The 22,092-nt window shown below is 46.1% G+C and overlaps 1 protein-coding gene and 1 long non-coding RNA gene across 2 annotated transcripts; one reads left to right on the top strand and one right to left on the bottom strand.

The window, feature by feature from the left end:
* Positions 1–13,512: 13,512 nt before the first annotated feature.
* On the top strand, positions 13,513–16,021 carry LOC118168407 (prolactin-releasing peptide receptor-like). Its single transcript, XM_035328774.1, has 2 exons — positions 13,513–13,564; positions 14,121–16,021. Exon 2 carries the CDS (start codon positions 14,188–14,190, stop codon positions 15,277–15,279), a length of 1,092 nt encoding a protein of 363 aa, XP_035184665.1. The 5' UTR covers positions 13,513–13,564; positions 14,121–14,187; the 3' UTR covers positions 15,280–16,021.
* Positions 16,022–17,803: 1,782 nt separating this feature from the next.
* LOC118168284 lies at positions 17,804–20,528 on the bottom strand. Its single transcript, XR_004751463.1, has 2 exons — positions 20,425–20,528; positions 17,804–19,014 (listed from the first exon to the last, which is right to left on the bottom strand). It is a non-coding gene; the product is annotated as an uncharacterized LOC118168284 (long non-coding RNA).
* Positions 20,529–22,092: the final 1,564 nt, after the last annotated feature.

Raw genomic sequence — 22,092 nt, 5'->3', positions numbered from 1 at the left:
CCATATATTAATTGCTAGCAGTATAAAAGCTGATAGAAACACTTGATATGGGGAAAGATAAAGTTACCATTATTGGAGTCAACATCCTAGCACTGCTAATAGCAGTCCTTAGTTCTAAGGCCAGGGAATTAGCCATCTAGTTTTAAGTATTCCCTGCTCCCTTCAAAGGTCACATTATACAACAGCATTCAGCTGCAGGAAGGATGCTCTTGGTGCTTTTTAGGAGGAGCCTTTGAGGTTCCCCTGCACTCCAACAGTTGGACTGCTTCTTTCTGCAATTGTCTTAAAATATTTTTTATGGCTCTTCTTCTCCCCTTCCTTCCTATGGAGTTATTTTTATTTGGGTCAGTTTGCAATCTGGGTTGCAGTGCAGCCACACAGTCATGTTGGCTTGCATAGGAGACTGTATGCAGGAACAGACCAGGAAGAATGGTGACAGGGTTGCAGAAACTTTTTTTTTTTAAGCATTTATTTCTGCCATAGCCTCCATTTTTACTTTGTTACTGTTTCAGACTGTTGTTTCACAGTACACTAAGTAGAGCTCTTGGTATCTGATCAAAGGTGCCATAGCAACAAGCCACGAATTGCTCTTCTGGTATTAATTGCTGCTGCAGCTCTAATTTGCTCAGAAAATGCTAATGGATTAATTTTCACAAGCAGGCTTCATATTGGATCTGGATCTGTTTTTTTTCAGAGTCAGGATGAAAGCATAAAGCTAGCACAAAGATTGTCTTCCATGTTCTAGCTAAGTTAACAGAAGCATTAACTTGTCCTGGGTTTGTACATGGCCAGGATTAATAATTGAGTAATCATAAGATCAGCTTGTCAGTACGTTTGGCCAGATATGGTATTTCAAGGCTTAAGAATAGTTTAGGCCAGACACTTTCAGTGACAACCCAGTTCTGTGATATCAGACAAACTTCAAAAAGAGTAACAATGTTTTGAACTAGTGCAGTTCATACACTTTTCAGTTAAAAAAAAAAACAAGTATGAACACAAGTTGATTCCTGACCCAATTTAAGAGGGAATCCATTGTAAAGGGATTTTGTGACTGGAAGAACTCCATGAAATTTGCTTCCTTGCAGCTTTGCATACTGTAGTTGGATTACCCTGTGTCTGGTAAAAACATGGTTTTCCTTGTAGTCTGTGACTGAAAAACTCACAACATTACATTCTGGTCATTACACTCTGCATTCCGCCCTCCCCGGTCTCAGTTTGAGCATTATTTGAATTTCACACTACAATTAGTGTGATTTATATTCCTTGCCAATTTGCATGGAAATTGTGGGGACTTAATGCCTCCAAGATCTGTACCTTCTGTGTGAAAGTTTCATTGAAATTGAACAGTAAGTGCAAAAGTTATTAAAACACAAAAACGGGCAGAGTTGACTGATTGCATACACACCTTATTTCCTTCTGAAATGTCACTCCAAATTACAAACACATGCATAAATGAAATACTGTCATGCAGACTTCAAATATAATACTTTTTTAAATACGAAGTCTTGAAATGTTAATTTAACCTTTTAAATATCAAAGTGTAGACGCTTCCTTTTTCCTTTCCCTGAGAAAGTTATAATAAAGACCCCTCTTTTGACTCTTCAGAGAGAAGACTGATGAGAATAAAAGGTTTGTCTCAAGAGGTGACCTCCAAGGACATGCTGCGTACTCTTTCCCAAGCTAAGAAAGAATGCTGGGACAGGTTCCTGCAGGAGAAGTTTGAGTCTGAATTTTATGTAGAAGGACACGAATCTGATGAGAGGTAATAAGCAGGTCAAAGAGATGGATTACCACTTAAGGCATAATCATCTATGTTGGCAAGTAGACTAGACTTTATTTCTTAAAATGTAAAATAAGGGTTTGTCAGGACTTGGTGAGAGGGCATTATGACAGAAAAGGTCTCACTGCAGCTTGTCAAGACTCACAAGCTTTCTAAACAACTTTGATAATGACCATTTCACAGAATGATTGAGGTTGGAGGGGACCTCTGGAGATCATCTGGTCCAACCCCCCTGAGCAGATTTGTATCATGGTAGAGGGAAACACACAGGACACGGGTGGGTTGAACTTTCAAAGGTGTTCACTGATTTTTGCATCCCTTGGACTGGGGTTATCTTGAATGTAAAGAACAGGAATCTATCTGACAATTACCCTTGTCACATTTCGGGTAGGGAGGGAATGTCTAATACATCTCAAATTGCTTTTTTTAAGGCTTGACTTTTAACAAAGAAGTCCGCACCATTCCCTGTATCTTTGTCAGGGCCCAGTTAAGTGCTGCTTCAGAGACGAGTAGGATTTGAAGTTCTTTCCAGGGTTGGTACCAGTCCTGAGATTAGATTTCCTGAGTGGCTCTCAGTTCAGTGCCTCTCTTACAATGCTTCTGCTCTCTTACCCGTTGCCCCTTTTACAGATGATGTATGAATTAAGATGAGAGTCTTTTTCTTTAAGAATCTCACATTTCCAATCACTTATAATGCACTCCATATTTCTATTTTCTGAGCTGACATTTTTCACGATTGCTTCTAACTGAAAAGAAGATTATCTTTTTCCTTTGAAGAAAATCTACCTAAGCTAGTTTTGGAGTTCAAGTATGACAAATAATCCATGTTTATGTGTAGGCTTTAGGTTCTTTGACCAGTTAACTTGAATGTGACATTTAAAAAACAAGTTGCTGTAGGCATAGGTGTTCTTCCCACTTTGTTTTTAAAGGCTGAGGATGTTATTCATGAAAATATTTTCCTCACCAGAGTCTGACCGAGTGAAGTTAGAGGTCACCCCTGCATGGTACCAGATTACTTGATTCTCATCCAGCAATGTAATTAAACAAGCCTTAACTTTTAAATACACAAATCATCTCACGGCCACCACCAAGTAAAACTCTGCTCTGGTGAAAGAGCAAGAACAAGTAATTTTCCAGTGCAAGGACTAAATGGCATGTATCACACTTCCTGCAGGATAAGCATATAGATAGAAATTTCAGAATTAAAATAAACTTTAGTCGGTATTTAAACAGCATGGGGTAGAACTTTTCCGGTCAAACCAGCCAGTCTGAGATAGGCTATGAGAGAGTAAGTGTGTATTTATGTACATCTATAGTATCCATATCATTAGCATTATAGGATGTAGATGTACTTTTTGGAACCTCTCCCCCCCTTTCTGGTGTTAGTGTAGCTAACAGATCTTTTCATACCTTCCTGTGAAACTGCTCTCTTATGTTTCACTCTGTCTTTGCTTTCCCCTCAGCACGCTAGAGCATCTAAAGCGCTGGCTACAACCTGATAAAGTGGCAATCAATACTGAAGAAGTACAGTACCTCATTCCTCCAGAATCGCAGCCAGAGAAGCAGGAGCCCGAAGAACCTCCAGCTGCTGAGCAGTGAGACACACGCCACACCTCTCGTCCAAACCCCAACGAAGCTGTGAGCAGCAACAGTAATAAATAACCCAAATGGGGGAGGAGGGTATAAGCGCCAATTGTCAGTCATTTAAAAAACAAAAGAGGAAAAAAAAAACTGCTCTGGACCTCCAGAGATCGTGACTGGCATTTGTTGTGAGTAAAAGTGAAACGGCATACATTGAACTGAAATCCTACTTCGATCTAGTCCTGACCTGTAGCAACCTAATCATTCCAGTATGAATGTGAATTGTCTGTAACTCGTCAGGAGGCACTCTGAACAAAAGAAAGAGCAGTTGTTCAGAAAAATCAGAAAACATAATGGTCTAGAATAGAACAGATAAAACACTGAATCAATTTTTCCTCCTGTCTTGTACCTCTTTTATCACAAAATTGGGTATTATTTTCTTGCAAAGTCCACTGTGTTTTCTATCAAACTTAACTGTTTATGTTTGAGCTGGCCTTGAGCTGTGCCTGGAGGAGGACAGATACTGTTCACCTACCTGAACTTGGAGTCCTAAAGGAAACTGTTACTGCAATTGTTAAATTGATGATAATACTGAGATTGTAGCAACAGGAGACTACTTAACATTCCTGTCCTTGTAATGTTCCCTCCTAAAATATCACACTTTATTGGCCATCCAAATTCTCTGATACAGAACAGGCTGGAGAGGGAGTATTTTTATTATTGGTCATGTTGTGTCTGCTTCTCTCATCTCCTTCGGTCCTTCCAGGAAAGTGTCAGATGAGATCCTACACCAGGAAAACAAGTGTGATAACCAAGGAGGCTACAAATAGCTTGTTTTAATCACAAACTAGCATAGAAGTATTTGACTTCAAATATGTTTCAGTATATATATTTTCTTCATCCTGTTTCACTCCACAGAGGGTTGTTTCCCCATTATTAATCAAAGAATCAGTAATTGTGTACTTGTATAAGACTAATGCTTCTGTGAGCGGTGCTTTCTGTCTTAGCATTGACACTAAAGGTCGATAGAGGGAAGCAGTGTACATCTTCTGTCAGATAAAGCTCTTTAGACAGAAATTGCAGGGGTAGTTCTAGCAGCTTATGCACACTACACTGTTCATTATGTATCTCTCTGAAAATACATTTTTAAAAAGAGCTCCTTGATACCACCTTCATTGTTTCCTGTCTCTGTACAATTATAAATGGTGCTATTGTTTCATCCCCTGACAGCTGTTATTCTGTTGCTGCTTCTTCAGCGTCGTGACTTGGTGTTTGCCCACACAATCAGCCTTACCTGTGTAACAACCCACCCCAGCCTTGCCATTTACGAAAGAAGTCACTCAGAGCTCTCCATTAGAGCAAACACTGAGGTTAGAGAAATATGGTGAATCACCTGAAAGTCAATGATACAGGGCCTACAAAGCTTTGGCAGTGTTGAAGAGGGTCTCTTTGTCATCTTTTAAATGTCCCTATTAATTTATCTCTAAAAATAAAACTGCTATGCTGTACAGTCAGATAATGTGCTGTAAATACTCTCTCTCACCTGTGCTGTCAAGCTGTAATGAAGATGCTTTTGAGTATTTATCAGAAATGGTATGTACAAAGAGAGAAAAATGTCGTTTCTTTTTCTGTTCCCAGGCTATTTTACAGTCAATACCCTTACTTCTTGTGATAAATAGTGACTGTGAAGATGCTTTATATCATCTTGTCTATTCCCATTAAAGCTATCTGAGCAAGAAACGTGTTCAAAATAACTGTACCAAAACATTTAAAGTCTCAGGTCCCCATAATTTAGCTCTTCTTTTAGCTAGCAGTACTCAACATTTTATTTAAAAGTAGCTCAGAAGCTCACGGAAAGGGCTTGGGGAAGAATTGTCCAAACACAGAATTAGCTGAGTACTTCAGATTTGCATTGATACTCCAACAAGACACGCATATGTCCTTCGCTGCTTAGTTATATTTATCTGTGCTTCTCATACAGAAGAATGAGAAACGGGAAGGCCATCTGCCTCAATTTGTCCAAAATACCAGCTATTCTGAGTGTAATTTTGCAAAGCAGAATCTGCTTGAATGTAGCAGGGAAGACCATCTATATTCCAACCCCATGTATTTGTAAAGCATGCTCTTCCAAGATGGCCTGGAGTAAGGCCTGTTGCCCCAAACTGAGGGGCAAACTGAGGGTCCTGAAAACTTTCATCAGATCCAGGGATGTAAGTAAAACAAACAAAAACTCAGATTAAATCAGTATCAAGCAGAACGGATGCCAGAAAGTCAAACAAACGCCTTGTGATGGAGAATGAGACGAGAACTAGTACTGGTTGTTTCAGTGATAACTGAAGAGACCTTTGTCCGTGAGGCACGCGCCTCTGTCAGCTCCCTCCCTGAGCAGCACCAACTGTGTTGTCAAAGGGTTTGTTGGCTTCCAGCGGTGTAATACCAGCTCCACCTACCGGCTTTGGCACAGCCAAGAAAGCCGAATGAGTGCAGGACTCTGTGGTATTTTGTTGCTGTGTTGTGATGCTGGACACGGGTCAGGAAGAAACACCGGTTTTCCGTTTGTGGCTCTTGATTGGTAATGTCAGCACAAGATGGTAAATTAGGTCCTGAAGCATTGCAGGATCACCTTTTCAGGAGAGAATTAGACCTGCCAAAACCTAACCGCTTATAGATTGGCATTTAATTGGAGACTGCATCCCGATCAAGCGATGGATCCAGCCCCAGCAATTGGCAGCTTGTTCCCAAGGCTGTCTGACTCGGTCTAACTCAATTGGTGAGTAAACAGCAGGACTAAAAGAACCCATCTGTCAGCCTAAGAGCAAAAAGGGCTTAAAAATGCTCCAAGTACACAAAGTATCTAGTTTTAAGCTACCTATACTTTTATTACATAGAAATACTTCACTTGAGTGGCATAATCCTATGTTGCTGAAGGGGAGAGAAGACAGCCACTGAAGGCACCGTGTTACAGGTATTTGGACAAACACACTGGGAGCTTTCATGTGGTCCACCCTTTGGACACAGCGAGCTACAGGAAATCAGACTTGGGTTTGGTCTATACTTAAAATCATCATAAAAGTAACAGGAACTCATATTTTAAGACTTCTTTAAAAAAATAAAGTAGCTTAAACTGAGAGTAAAACTGATGTGTGCATGTAGTGTTGCACTTGGGTGATGCCACACGTGATTTAACTGGAAAGGACATTACATTAAGCTGTTCTGGGTTATTGTAGGAAAAGAAAGCTGTTTAGCCCTCAATCAAATAAACCCTTGCTGATATAAACAGTATTTCCGCTAGGGATTTTTTTATTTTTGGCTTACAGCAACACCAGCCTTCCTACCAGTGGCAATAATTTACATGCTGGGAGATGTGCCAATCTAAATAACAGCAACAAAAGACGAGCTGCCGATAACAGCACAGCAATGGAGAAAAACAAACCATCAGTAAGCATGGGCTGGTCCACGGTAGCACTGTCTGCAAGCAGTGTGTTCAGGCTGTGACTTACCAGCAGAGATGTACTATCAAATAGGGAGGGTGATTTTTTAGGATGTGAGAAACCAGTAATCACAAGTGAAGTGTTAGCTCCCCAGCTCTGTGCCTTTTAATGACAATTCTCCCTTATCTCAGCATGAAACAGCCTCTCCCTACCCCCTTAAGCCTCCCAGGGGTATGGATCACACCAGCATTGTAACACATCATCATCCGGCTGCCAGTAATTTGTTCTCAAGATGGGACAGAATAAAGTTAAAAAAGGGGAATCTAAGACAATATGACTGCAGCTTTGTCAGCGCAGGGTGAGAGCCATTTCTGTTTAATATCACCGACCAAAACAACAGACAGGCTAAAGGAGCACATTGAGCAGCATGCAGGAAGAAGGAACCAAAACTGAAAACCAAATTTCTTAAAGCATCTTTTTGTCGAAAGCAGCACCTAACATAAAAAAAATAATAAACAGGCGATGGCTGAGGCTGACTAGCATCTCTGCGGAATATAATCTGCTGTAAACATTTGTTACACACACCTATCGAGCACAAGCCCACACACAAATTCAGCACATCACCGAGGCCAGGGTTCGCCACCATTCACAAGAAAGCGGGGACGGGAAGCTGGTGGCAGCCTGATCGTCCTGCGGCTGCTCTTCCTGAGAACTCCCACCCACCAATACGGGGAAAAGTAGCTCACGGTGTGCTTAAACAGAGGAAATCAATCCAGAGCATGAGCTGGCAGCGGCACGTAATGATGCTAAGAATATGCTGCTCCTCTGTAATTGACAGGCTGTCTAGGATTTCGAGCTGAGAGAGCATGCAGCCGGCCACAGGAGGAAGGACCACGCCGTGACTGCCACTTCATAGACAGGTGGCCAAGGTGAACATTCCCCTAAGTGGCTTTGTGTGGTCCCTCTGGGGAGATGCTGAGCATCAGCAGCTCCAGCAACCCGCAGCTGTTCCTAAAAGATGACCCCAGCATTTAAAAATGGGGTTGAAAACCATAAACTCAGGTTCCTGATCATCACCTGTGTGGGGTAGGATGGGGACGAGGATATCATTGCCGGTTACTCAAGTGTTTGTGCTTCAAGAAACATTGCCAGACAGCAGATGAGGAATGAGCCGGGTAGGACAGGGCTTTTCAAACCATCTTCGAGTCCACCTGTCTGGCCTCCTGTACCCACACAGAGCCAAAAAACTCCTGGCGTGGTGCAATACAAGCTCTGGGATAAGCAATCCCTCCTCTACTTCTTTAGAAATGATGAGGATTAGGTCAGAAAAGACTTTTCCAGGACGAGGCTGTGCAGTGGGAAATGCTTTGCTGCCCAGACTGGGGTGAAGCCTCAGCCCGAGGTGGGCAAGCTCCAGCCCAGCCAGCAATTTATTATTTTGCTGTCATTTTCAAGCCACATCTCTCATCTAAAACGATCTTTTAAGAGCCTTCTGCTTTCCTTATCAGATTGTCCTGCTGTTTAAAATTAACAGCAGCTCTTGGCCAGACTGCAGTATGGCAGCAAAGATTATTTTCTTCCTGCTGGTTATTTAGTGGAGATGAGTGCTCTCCTTTAAAGTCAGCTCTCAGCCAGTTTTAATAACACCGACCCACATTCATCAGATCGAGACAAATTAACAGCCCTCTCCTGCCAAAGTCATCATTTTGCTAAGCGTCTTCTAGGACCGCTCTGAGAGTTTCCATTCATGTTACCAGCCAGACATTTCCATCCAATAATGATTATTATTTTTAATTTTTCCTCACTTCAATAAACCACTGAGATGAAGAGATCTTTCACAGGGAATCAGAGACTTCTGAATATGAGGGAGCTGCTGGGAAGCAACCTGCTTTGGGGCTGGCACCCAGACCTCCAGCGGGTTAAATAACGAGCAGCCCTGCTACGCTATGCTCCCTTACTGCAGGGCACACAGGGATTGGCACTTCTGACTTCGAAGAGAAACAAAGATTTGGTTTTCATTCCTTTTTCTCCCCCTCCAGAACAAAACCTGCAAAGCCAGAATGATTTCTGCGTGCTCCTTGCCCTTGCTCAGGGTCAGTAGAGAAAAGAGGTGGCACAGCCCATGTTTGCTCCTTCTCCTGAGCCTTTGTGTGCTCACCCAGCCAGGGACAGGGCTGCAGGGATGTGCAGAGCAAACATAAAAGCCCACATCAGCTCCTTATGGAGGTTCGTGCTTCTCACAATCCCCTGTCCTGCAGTAAGTGATTGGTAGTGCCAGACACCTGCTGTGAACTCAGCCATGTGGGCTTTTTTGCAGCTTTTTTCCCCTGCACTTCCCAACGTTCTCAGCTTTGTTTTTGTCCAGTTTGGGATGCTCTGAGATGAAGCCCTTTGCTGTCCAGCTGAAAATAGAGTTTAACTCCTGCCCTCCCCCAGAGCACAAACACAAATCCCCTTGGCCAACTCCTCCTGCCATTCCCCAGGTAAATCAGCAACCCACTCAGATTTTCTGAGTCCTCCCAGGGGAGGACCAACCCAAATTCGCTCCTGAAGCCAACCAGCATCAGAAGGGCCATTGCCAGGGTAACAAGCAGCCTCTCGACTGATTTGGGGGCACTTTTGGACCAGGAAGAAGAAGTTTTCTGGCAGCTGCATCACCATGGGCTCCCCTTGCATGGCAAGGAACCAAAACACGTGGCCACCACCAGCCTCATCTGAGCACCAGCCAGCCCTCCAGGTCAGCAGCCCCGCTCTCCCCAGGCTTAATTTCAGCTCATTACCACCGAGCTTGTCATAACACTATTGCATAAGGTGAGGGATACACGGTAATCACTGCACTCAGAGGACATCGACACCGTTGTTTGCCTCTCAGCAGCTATCAAATCTTTTTAGACGTCTTTCGTTATGAACTCGATCCCACAACTGAAATCGATACGGAGGCAATATCCAGTCCCTCTCCTTTTAATTGTGTGATGTAACTACGGTGTGGTAATAAATACCCATTAAGGCTAATTTCTCCCCAGCCCCTGTTTCTAAGATCTTTACCCACACATCAATTCAGCAAGATGAAATTATCTGGGAATCATTTCCAAAATGAAAATCCGAGTGCAAAAATCCTCTCTAGCAGAGAAATAAACAGATTTTAAAGGCATTGCCAACATAAAGCCAGGAAGAAAGCAGAAAGAAGGGACAGCAGGAGTTTAAGCCTTGCTCTTTGATTCTCTACTTCTTCAACAGCCTAAATCTGTTGAGCACCTCCTTTGCCAGCCTTAAGCAAGGCAGCTGGGCTTCGTGAGAGCTAGGAGCTCAAAGTTCGATTCCTGCCATTTATTTTTCCTCCTATTTTAAGCTTATTTCTCCTTTTATTTTAGGCTTTCCTTATGGCAGAACATCCCCATCCCCACAACCATCCCCTGAACCTCCTCCAGCACTGCAGGTGAGGTTTGACAAGCAGGGGGAGAGCTACAAAGTGCATAGCTGCAGATAGCTCCCAGTAGGAGTAAAATGAGGGTTTCTGTGAGTTTTGGGGTTTTTATGAGTACTCACATTTTTGTGTGATCTCTCCTTGCTTCTGTGCTCTGTAGGAGCAGCTTCATTGACCTCTTCCATCAGCACAAAAACACCTCTGCACCATAACACCAGGGCTATGAAAGCCCTCTCATCACCAACTACAGCTCTTCCATCATTCCCCCCCCAAAAAAAAGAACATCCCCATTTTTAATCTTGGTCTTACTCTAATTTTCATTTTTTAAGCCCTGTAATTGCTAATTTCTGAGTTTAGCAAATCACTTCAGCTCCACCAGGCCCTGCCACAATAGAACAACAAAAGGAACACATTTAACTTGGCTAATTCCCTCAAAAAAAAAAATAATGATAATAATAGAAAAATAAAACCAAAGCATCTCTGCTGTGACCTTTTATATCTACCTGGGGAATTGACTCCATCTGCCCCAGCACCTTTGCCTGATTTTGCCACAGCTGTAGCCTCAGCCCTGGCTCCCCTGCAGCTCCCCTGGGTTTAATCTCAATATCTGAGCACAGTGCTCACCTGTGCTGCCTCAAACCTGCCAAAGGAAGGTAAAATCAGTGACAAAAAGGGAAATCTCATTAAAATAGCTTCAACCCTGCTTCAAAGCTGTGCCCACACCTCCAACCTGAGCTGTGCTCTGTATAGCAAATTGCTTAGGCATAGAATGGATTTAGGAGAGGAATAATGGTCATGATTCCAGCCATGTGGATCATGCTTGCCTTTAATCCTGAATTTTTATTTTTTTAATACCAACTGATAGTGGCTGGATGATATCCTGGGGCCATGCACCCGTCTCTCTTCAAATCCAAAACACAAAACCCAAAGTGAATGGATGTGGGTGGAAATCAATACCGCACAGAAATGCCCTCCTGCCATTCCATGCCCTCACAGAGTGTGTCTAACATAAAATAAGCTTTTTTCCCCCCACAGAAGAAAACAGAGGCCAAAACAGGAGATGAAGAAGATTGTTTACAGTGGCTCATGGCTTAAAAAAGCTGCAACCACTTCTATCACTTTAATAAAAACCTTAGCTTGTCTGTAGTAGTGTTTTAGTGGCTACTTATCCCCAAAACCAGAATAGCAGGAGATGGAGGAAGAGGCTGCTCTCTCAATACCCCAAGGTATTAACACAAAGCTAAGGAATAAGAAGGGAAGGAAAAGCCCAAATTTCCCTGAAGCATACTTGTTTAAAACTAGCCTAACTCATTCTAAGGGTGAAGAGATTCAGGCTTATTTTTTAAAAAAAAGGTATTTGTGTTGTTTGTAAACACAGACAGGAGGGAAGAGTCAAGCTATCTAAATCCAGTCCTGTTTCTTGCATGACTCAAAACACATTGCAAAAGCTTTTTTCAAGTGTTTGTGCAAAGGGCATTTTAGTGATGAAGATTTTTCTCCACATTCTTAAAAATGTTGATATTGAAGTTATCTTGAAGGTAAAAGGCCTGTGGATCGTGCAGGTCACCTATTTCTGGTGTGTGCAGCCATGGCTCTGTGATGAGAGGTGACCCAAAGTGTGCCTGGTGAAAGCTGGTGCTTCAGTGGGAAAAAAAAATCTTCACAGTCTTTGACTCCCATTGGTACTGATATGACCCAAACTTGCAGCAATTCTGCTTTATTTTATTGTATCTGCACCCATTGCTGGCATATGTGCTACAGTTGGGCATACCTTGACCCATGGCTGGGCTGCTGTCACCCCACAGCTGCCCTTGGCCCATGGTTGGGCTGTCCTTGTCCCCACTGCTGGGTGTCCATCACCCCACAGTTATCCTTGCCTTGTGGCTGGGCATCCATCGCCTCATGGCTGCCATCACCCCGTAGCCACCCTCACCCCATGGCTGCCCTCACCCCAGGGCTGGGACATCCTTACTCCATGGTTGGGTGCCCATTACCCCAATGGTGATTACCCCACAGCTGCCCTTGCCCCACAGCTGGGCCATATTCACCCCTTGGCTCCTCCTGCCCCATGACTGAGCCATCTTTACCCCATGGTTGGGTGTCCATCACACCATGGTTGGGTGGCCACTGACCCATGGCTGCACCACCCTCACTCCATAGCTGCCATCACCCCGCATCACCCCATGGCTGGGTCATTTTTACCCCATGATTTGGTGTCCATCATCCTACAGCTGTCCTTGCCCCATGGCTGGGCCATACTCATCCCACAGTTGGATGCCCATAACTCCACATTTAGGTGCCCACCACCCCATGGCAGGACCACCCCCACCTCACCCTGCCCTCACCCCACAGCTGGGTGTCCACCACCCCACACCACGACCACCCTCAGCCCACACCACGACCACCATCACCCCACAGCTGGGTGTCCATCACCCCACAGCAGGCCCACCCCTTCCCCACGGCCACCCTCACCCCCCTCCCTCCCTCCCTCTCCCCCAGCCGGGGGTCCCATCGGGGAGCTCTGCGTGGTCTTGTGCCCACCCACCCCATTCCCCCCTTCCCATGGTCAGACCCCCCTCTCCCCACAGCCCAGGGGGGCGAGCAGGCTGTCCCCACGCGTACCAGGAATACCCACCCCGCGGGTGGGAACGCCGTGCTCCTCCCCAGCTTTTAATCCCGCTGCTCCGGCACCACATCGCCGCAAAAATAAGGGGCGAGATCGGGGATGGCAGCGGACGGCGGGCTTGCGGTGAACATCAGCCCCTGAACGAAACCCCCTGCCCCATCCTGGCTGGGACAACTGGGGAACGGTGGGGTCCCGGAGGAGCTCCCCGTGCCTGCCTGGGCGGATCGCGAGCGGTGAGTGAGCTCCGGAGTGGGGATTGAGAGCGGACTCGACTCCCACCTCCTTAAGGGAACAAGAAGAATATTTTATTCTTTCAGTCGATCATCAGGTTTGCTTCTAATTTCCACCCAGATTTTGTTTTCCAGGGCAGGGTGTGCAGACCCAGCGCTACATTGCTTGCAGTGTGAAGTAGAAAACTATAATATCTCTCAGTGAACTCTGATTGGTTATTTAATTAATACCATTTTGACCACCCACAAGGGGTAAGGAGATTTTTTCAGGACCCGGTGAGGGGGACAGAAAGGTAAATTTAACAGTGCAGGGTTCTGGGGGTTAATTCTGCATTTTTCCTGCACTTTCTGCTATAATAGATTTGCCTCCCCCCCCTTGTGCTGTCATCAGGAGTTTTTTGGAGCTGTGGGGACAGCAGCCACACGCTCCATCCCGCTGCCTTTGCTGCAAGGAGAAAGCAACCTGGGGAAGGAAACAACGAAGTGCCACAGGTAATTAGCCAAAGTGATGGGGAAAGGGCAAGAGGGAGGACTGAGCACGGGGTCGCAGCGAGCGGGATGCTGCGAGACATCTCAGCCAGAGCAGCAATGGGAAGGCAATGGGGGAAATTTTCCTGGGGGAAATACCAAGGGGACGAGATAAGGGGATGAGGGAGAGGTGGGCGACATCCCTCCTGCTGAGCGGGGTGGCTGGAGGCAGGGGCTGGGGCTGGCAAGTGAAACACTAAGAGCAAGAAGAAATGCGGGAGCGCCTCTTCCCCCCCCTCCCCACTGCATGTCAGCACAGCTCCAGACTACTTTCCATACAGCATCCCGAGCGGATTCCCCCAGGCTGGCAGCTCCCTGCAGAAGCCGCTGGTTAACCTCTTCCTAGCCAAGTTCCCGTTTTCCCCACACTAAAGCTTGGACGTGTCTGCCCCTCTTTGCTCTTAAAAAAAAAAAAAAAAAAATCACTGCTGGTGGGGGCTGGAAAAGAGGACCTAGATCTTGGGGACAGACCTTGGTTCTTCTGGGTAGAAGAACCCCAGCACTTTTCTTTCCTGTTCAGGGCTAATTGTCTGGTCTCTGCCTGGCTCCAAGGCAAGGAGGAGAAGCAGAGCTGGTCCCACCTCAGCATGGCTCACAGCCAGCTCCCGAATGACTCCTGGCAGAATGGCTCAGCCCCTCTCTTCACTGGCCTTGACCTCCTCCTGGAACTCAAACCGCTCTTCATCCCGCTCTACGCCACCCTGGTGGCTGTGGCGTGCACAGGGAACCTCTTCCTCATCCTCCTCATCGCTCTCACCAAGAAGCTGCACTGCACCACCAATTTCCTGATAGGGAACCTGGCCGCAGCTGACTTCATCATGTGCCTGGCCTGTGTCCCGCTGACTGTCTCCTATGCCTTCGAGGTGCGGGGCTGGCTCTTTGGGATGTTCATGTGCTACTTCGTCACCTTGATGCAGGCCACCACCGTCTTCGTCTCGGTGCTGTCCCTCACCGCCATCGCTGTTGACCGGTACGTTGTCGTGGCGTACCCCATCCGCCGGAGGATCAGCCGCAAGTCCTGCATCTGCATCGTGGCCTGCATCTGGTTGCTCTCCATCATGGCCTCCGTCCCCACCTCCCTGCACACCCAGTACTTGGATCTCAACACCATTGGCCATGACATGATCATCTGCGAAGAGTTTTGGAAGCATGAGGAGAGGGAGCGGCTGCTGTACTCGTGCTTGATGCTCCTCCTGTCCTACATGCTCCCACTGTTGGCTGTGACGGTCTCCTTCTGTGCCATTACCTACCACCTGCGGAGGAGGAACATCCCGGGTGCTGCCTACCCCTGCCAAGACAAATGGACCAAAACAAAGCAGAAAACCTTCCGGGTGCTCACCATCTCGGTGGTGTGCTTCGCAATCTGCTGGCTGCCCCTCCAGGTGGTGAACTTCATCAGAGACATCGACGAGGAGTTCACCATCTTGGACAAGAAGTACGTGAACGTCATCCAGGTCTCTTGCCACTTGGTCGCCATGAGCTCTGCCTGCTACAACCCCTTCATCTATGCCTCCCTCCACGACAAGTTCCGCTTCCACCTCAGCAGCTACTTCTACCGCAAGAAGAAGAGCTCCAGCATCGTGTCCTGCAAGGCCTCACGATTCAACACCTGCTCCACGCTGGCAGATGCTCCAGCTGGGGTCTCGGATAAGATAGCTTTGCAAACCAGGTTCTCTTAGCTGAAGTTCCCCAAGACTTGCTCTCAGACCTGGTGTGCACTTTGCTTTAGGCTGGACATAGGAGCTGGTTGTGGTGGTTTGTTGCTGTTCCCAGAAGGTCTCTTGTGCCTGACAAGGAGCAAGCACAAGGCAAGCAGCAGATGGGGTGGGAGTCTTCGAGGAGCAGCTCCCCTGAGCAGCTCAAGGATGTTTTCTTCTTGGCAGCAAAGCAAAATGGTGCAACAACAACCACCACAGCCACGCAAAGGTGGAGCAGTCCTGAGCAGGACATGCCTACTAGCTCTTGTGCAGACACACAGGACCTCGGCTAGGTGTTTCCATCAGGCACAGCTAGAGTGAAGCAAGTGTCAATGAAATAGTGGTTGCTTGCCTGTTGGAACAGAACAATGTTCGTATATCCAGATGAATGACTGGACACATAACCAGTCTGATATAGTGCTCTAAGCCTTAGTTTTCAGAAATGCTTACACATCAACACATCCAGAGTCTGCCTCAACATTTGCCCTTGCTCCATGTGCCAAGGAGAAGTGCTGGGTCGTGCAGTGCAGCTGGGTACGGGGTCTATACCTTGTATCTCCAATCACAGCTGGCTATACTGGATGGCTGGTGTTGTATCCAGCACAAAGACCTCTCCTCGTGGTGTATTCGGGGGGGGGGGGGGGGGCTAGCTTCTCAGCAGGGCACTGGGTGCATTTAACGGGCATTGGGTGCATTTAAACAAGTCTTTGGGCTGCACATCTTCATTTTGTGGGATAAAGATTGTTCCTAAGCAACAGATAGCATTTTCTGCCTCTGGAGGAGCACCAGCTCTCGCAGGTAGTAGTTAAATAGCTGTGCATTTTTTTTTTTTTTTTCGTTTAAATTGCAGTCCATTGGTGAAAGGACAATATACAGCCAGAGGCATGCATTTTTCTGTCAGCGAACGTGTGGGTGCATGCGGTTACCTGCGGTTACAAGATGGCTTGTTTTGAACAGTGGGAAGACTTCCATAATCTACTTGTCCTTCTGAAAGAGTCATCAGTGTAACCTTGTTTGGAGGTCCCCATTTCTCAAGTCATCAGCGTGCAGCCAAACAAGGCAGACGTAGCCGGGGCACATCAGTAAACTTTGGGCAGTTCTTCATAGACAGGTAGGGCTCAAGGGAATGGGGTGGTTGGTGAGTACAATGTCAGTTTGTGTGCTTGCTGGGGAAGAAGTTAAAACCCTGCTCAGAGTAGTTTAAGACCATGTAAATCCATGTTCATGCCCCTTGGGTGGCAGTGGGAATCCTTGTGATGGGCTGCTGTAACCCAGAAACTGCTGGATAAAGGGCAGGTTGGACTCTTCTTGGTGTCTCCAGATGCTTTGCATGTCTGTGGTCCATCAGCCAGGGCTGTGCAAGCAGCACAGCAAGAAGGCAGCAACTCTTTGTTGGCCAGCTCAGCTTTAACCTCTTGATTTCTCATGAGGAACTGCTTGGAGACAGCAGCCCAAGGACGCCAGCATAGAATCACAGAATGGCTCTGGTTGGAAGGGACCTCAAAGCCCATCCAGTTCCAACCCTCTGCCATGGAAGGGATGCCACTAGATCAGGTTGCCCAGGGTCTTGCCCAACCTGGCCTTGCACACCTCCAGGGATGCTCACCATGAGTGCTGGGTTTCAGGGTCACAACTGCTGCAGGCCACCTAAGGCAATGCCTTTGTTCCACCAGCCACTGCTGTGCTCCATGGGGTCAAGCCACGGATCTCCCATTGCTCTTCATGGCCAGGGATAGGACTTTAAAGCGCCAGCTGGCAGGTCCTCACCTCTGGATGACAGTCCTAATGGCCATCCCGGCACATCAATCCATGTTCAGCTAGCTGAGATGGGGACCTACCAAACACAATGCCACTCACCCCATTTGCTTCTCGCAGCTTTCCCGTGGCTACGTGCTCAGGAGCAGAGGCCAGAACTGCTCGTGCTGGAGGAGCGAAGCAGAGCAAGCCAGGAGCACTGCTTGTCCCTTCCTCTAATAAAGGCTTAAAAAGCTCAGACTGTGTGTTTGTATTGATTCAAATCCCCCCCCAAAATAAGGCCTGCAGTTGCTTTCCTTGAGCGCAGCTTGATCACATCACAGGAAACCAATCAATCTGGAGATGTTTTTCTCTGCCACCATCACTGGCTGCTGCTCAGGGGTCAGCCGCTGATCAGGGCTGGAGCACCAGGGCTGCCTGAGGTTTTGGGAGAGCTCTGCCAAGAAACAGCTCTGTATTTTATTTATTTTTATTTATTTTTATTTTATTTTATTATTATTATTATTATTATTTCATTTACAAGGTAATGACTCATAGTGTGTTTTTGCTCACTTTGATTTTTCACCGCAGCACCACAAATATCCTGTATCTGCCTGAAATTTTTCAATAGAAAATAATTGGTCTTGCAGGCAAGGGCAGCCTCCAAGCCACTTTCCTTCATGCTGGGAGAAGTCCCAGCATTACAAGAAAAGGCACAAAACCCCCAAGTCTCCAGGCGTATCCTCATGTAATAAACCTGCTCATCAGGGACTTAAAAACCAAACTGGTACCAGGATGAGAATGTCAGCAGGCAGCACAAAACCTAGCAAAGAAAAGGGTAATGAAGTTTAAAAGCTAGCTTTTATGCTGGTACATGTAAGGTGGATATTTTCAGGGCTGAACTATGGGGGTTTCCTATTCAACGGGTCCAATTCCAGACAGCTTCCCCAGAGCCAGCACTGCTTTAAAGTCTCCCGTGCTCTGCAGCACCAAGAGGGGCTCTGAGCTTCCAAGGACAGTGAGATGGGGACGGAGCTTTTTCTCCATTTGGCTTTTTGGTGGAGGCCTTGGGAAGGCACTAAAATGGCCTGGAGTTACTAAAAGCATTTCAGAATCTTGCAGTTTTGGTGGAAAAATGGGTGTTGCTGGTAACTCTGCACTAAATTGGGCCAATGCACTAAGTCCTGCTTGTCCACATGTTGCTGAAGAGCATGTGGTGCTCACAGAGGCACTGTGCTTGATATGAGCATATGAGCACTTCTACTTTTAATTAACTCAGGAGAGAGAAAAAAAAAAAAAGAAAAAAGAAAAAAAGCTATGCAAAAGTGATTAAGTCACCCCTTCCATCACAGGGTGCTTGTGTTTCCCAGCTGGGTGCAAATCGTGCTGCTGAGCACAGGCTCAGAGGAAGCCCTGGGCAGGGGTGAATCAGGTGGGACTCAGCAAAGTGCTCATGATCATCTTTAGTTAATGTTTTTCACAATAACCACATTTCCTCCCCGGGCTTTCAGCTCGCTCTAGCTGCTTGGCTGCTCTGATTTCAGCTGTGTGGGTTGGGTTTCCTTGGGAGAGGAGAAGCACGGAGCCAGGAGGACAGACAGACGGACGGATTACCTGCTGGGCTCATGTTCTCCGGGCAGTTAGCACTGCTTTGCTCACCTGAGCTCTTAGTGATGCTGCCATCACGGTTTCTCTACCAAGCTGAGAGCTGCCTTTAAAAAAACAGAAAAAAAAAAAAAAAAAAAAAAGGCCAACTCCACAAGCGCTCAGGATGCTAGATAGTGTTTTCTAGATTATTTAAAGTGCTGCTTGTTCCAGTTGTACTCGGTAGCCAACATCAAACGGCACAAATAGAAATGCAAATGGGCCTTTTCATCTTGGATTTTCTGACTCCTTTGCAGCAAAGCCCATCGCAAGCAGGCACGCGCTGCTCCGTGCGGCTGTGCTCCTCCGTGGCGAGGATTGCTTTGTTCTGCCATGCAGCTTGAAAAAAAAAAAGGACTCAGAGCCTGGGAGGAAAAAACAACAACACATCAATCCTTAAAAAATGTGAAAAAGTAAATAACTTAAAAAAAAAACAAAAACAAACAAAGAAACAAAAACACCATAGTGCTGCTGCAAAGGGGAGCTAAAGCAGACAGGGATGTGTCGCTCCCACCTTGTAACTGATGATAACACCAGGGTATCGTGGGGCTTGCATGTGGTTTGGGTTTGAAATAGCCGAAGTATCCAACACGATAGAGACCTGTCTTCATTAGGAGGATTTTTTTTGTGTGCCAGCTGGATGTCCCCAGGAGGGAGGGAAGGAAAAATGGACTCCACCTGGCCTGGCTGCAGCTGTCGTCCCTGCTCTCTGCTTTGGCTCGCAGAGTTGCCGCAAGGAGGAGGTTTTCCCCGTGCTAAATACCGCACGGAAATCCCCAAATCCCCGTTTCACTTACGAGTTGAGCTAAACCTTTCAGTGACCTTTCCGCCTCATTATGTGCTGTGAGAACCAGTGGGGAGGATTTTCTCCCCCATGCCCAGCCCGGGCTCTGTGCATCCCTGCTGCCCAGTTCTCTGGATGCCAAGCTCCTGCTAGCAAAGCCCAGGCACGCCTGCTGCCAAGGAAATTTTATTTTTCTCCTTTCAAGACAAACAGATCAAGAAGGGGCTGTTTTAATCAAGCTGGGGGTGAGTTTTGGGTCCCACTGGGGCTGTAGGGCCTGCCCCCAAAGCCAGTACATGTTCCCCAAGTCAAAGCCACCTTGGGGTGGATAAGGCTGGACCATCTGTTCCTCGATGGATGCCTACCTGGTCTTGCTGCTGCACATGTTTCAAGGCAGGAAGAAGCTTTTCCGGACTTTATACAGATTTTTCCCCCCATGGGATGAAGCGGTCTGGAGAACATTATCAGTGCATAGGATTGAACAGCGTTCAGGGCTTTATGAGCAAGGCTTTCCTCTTGCTTAGTCTCACAGCAAACAAGAGCCGCAAAAGTGAAATCTTTTTGACCTTTGGCTAAAGATGCAGAGAACACAAACCAAAGAGTCTGAGCATATGCAATGTAAAGTCTTAAATAAGCAATTCACTCCAGCGTCAGCCCTTATTTCCTGATCCTATTGCCCTGGAAATCTGTAGGGATTTCTCCTTCTTAACTCTTAGCCAGCTGGACAGAAATGGAGCTGGTCTTGCAGTGGGAAAAGACCTGCAAAATCCCAGGAAGAGGGTGTTAAGGGAGCAGAGGGTTTTCCTACAGTGATGGGTTTGTGCGAATGGGGAAAAATGCTTTGGGTCCATGCATGGGTCTATGGCACAGGCTTGCTCTGCCCAAGGTCTCGCTGAGGATCTGGGGGTTAACAAAGCTGTTGTAGTCCATAGGATCATGGGTGGCTGCTGTGATGTGAAGCTCACCTCCGCACCCATGGTGTCCCCTGAAGGAGTGCCAGCACATCCCCGCATGCTCAAGAGTACTGAAGAATCAATTTTTGTGTCTTCTGGAGACCATTCAAGGTCTGTATGTGAAGACAGACAGACAGACAGAAAATTCCACCTTTTGCCTAAGAGAAGACAAGTAAAACAAAGAGGTCCTTCTTCTGCAGGAAGCTGGTCCTTTTTGCTTATTTTCACCAACTGATGAAAATCCCTGCAGATTCCGAGCCAAATCAAGCCTCTTCCAAAATCAAGGTTGCATTAGAGGCATTTACTAAATGGGCAGAGTTGGCAGATTCTCTGTTTTATAGCTGTAAACAGACAAAATTTAGGCCTGTACCTATCTCCAAGTCTTGAAAAAATGAGCAAATGGGGGCAGGATCCTAATTCCTCTCTCCGCAGCCCTCCCCCCAGATTCAGATTCATCTGCATTTCCTACTATTTTGTCCAACTTAGCTTTAATTGACCTAAAAGGATGGCATTTTTACTACTTGCCTTAGGCTGTTAGTCCTCCCTCAAAGCAATAGCACCATAGGAAATCAGAAGCTGTTATCCACTGTCAATTTTTTCTTTCTTAATTTCCTCTCATCACAAGCTCTATTACCTCACCCTTAATTAAAACCCCTTGAATTGCCCTAATTAACTCCTCCTGTCTCTTTTTTTTTTTTCTTTTTCTCCCCCCCCCCCCCCTTTTTTTTTTCCCATCTGGGTCTCAGAGGCACTAACGGGCAGCTTTGAAAGAGGATCCCCACCATCCATCGTGGTGGCCCAAGGCAGGGTTGCCTCTGTGATTTCTTCCTCTCTCTCCCTTTCAGCCTCTTTTATATACTCCTATAACCTGAAATAACTCATGTCTCCAAGACCATTTAAAAAAATAAAAATAATAATAATTAAAAAAAAAACAGTTCTGGGGAACTGATCTACAAAGAATACAAGGTTTCCTTGTCCATATTTTAATGCTTGACTAGAATTTGTCATTCTCAAATGCCAGGAGAACAAATCCCCACCCCCGTGTTTCCCCCCTTGAGTTGTTTTGCTCATCTCCCCAAATTACGTGCAGGAAATGGGAAAATACTGTTTTGCAAGTGTGAGCTAAAACCCGAGTGTCTTCTGAGAATAAATTCAGAACCACTCCACAAATTCAGGAACCACAGTCCCTGATTCAAAGAAACTGGATATATAAAGAAGAACACAATTTGTTCACTAATGAAAGTAAATTAGACAAATCAGTGATAAAATATGTTTGAAGGCTGACTCTGTGGAGCTTTCCTCAACAGGATCCTCTTAGCTTGTTCTACCAGGAATTGGCAGCTATAAACAGGGCAACTTTGTTGAACCATCTTCCATTATTAAGTCTGTTGTTGAATATTTTGCTTAAACATATTTTCTCCTCACAAACTCTCTTGTCACCTAAAGTATGGTTGATAACCCAGTGAACTTGCCAGCTTAGTACTGCTCTTGGTCTCAACTGCAACCCACAAATAGCCTTGTGACAGCCTGTTGCCATAAGCTGAAGATTTACTAAACCATCCAAAATCCAGTTAAAGTTTTTATTTTTTATTTTAATTTTTTATTAGTACGAAAGTCCTGAATATAGGGTATGACCTCCAGGATGAAGATTCTTCATCAGCCATCTGCAACCGTTCTCAT

This window comes from Oxyura jamaicensis, chromosome 5 (genome assembly GCF_011077185.1).
Source record: "Oxyura jamaicensis isolate SHBP4307 breed ruddy duck chromosome 5, BPBGC_Ojam_1.0, whole genome shotgun sequence".
NCBI classification, from domain to species: Eukaryota; Metazoa; Chordata; class Aves; order Anseriformes; family Anatidae; genus Oxyura; species Oxyura jamaicensis.
The sequence above is the reverse complement of the archived record's forward strand: the minus strand, read 5'-3'. Positions and strand labels throughout refer to the sequence as shown.

Excerpts from the sequence above, each read along its gene's own strand:
- LOC118168407 (XM_035328774.1), top strand. The coding sequence starts at position 14,188 with ATGGCTCACAGCCAGCTCCCGAATGACTCCTGGCAGAATGGCTCAGCC.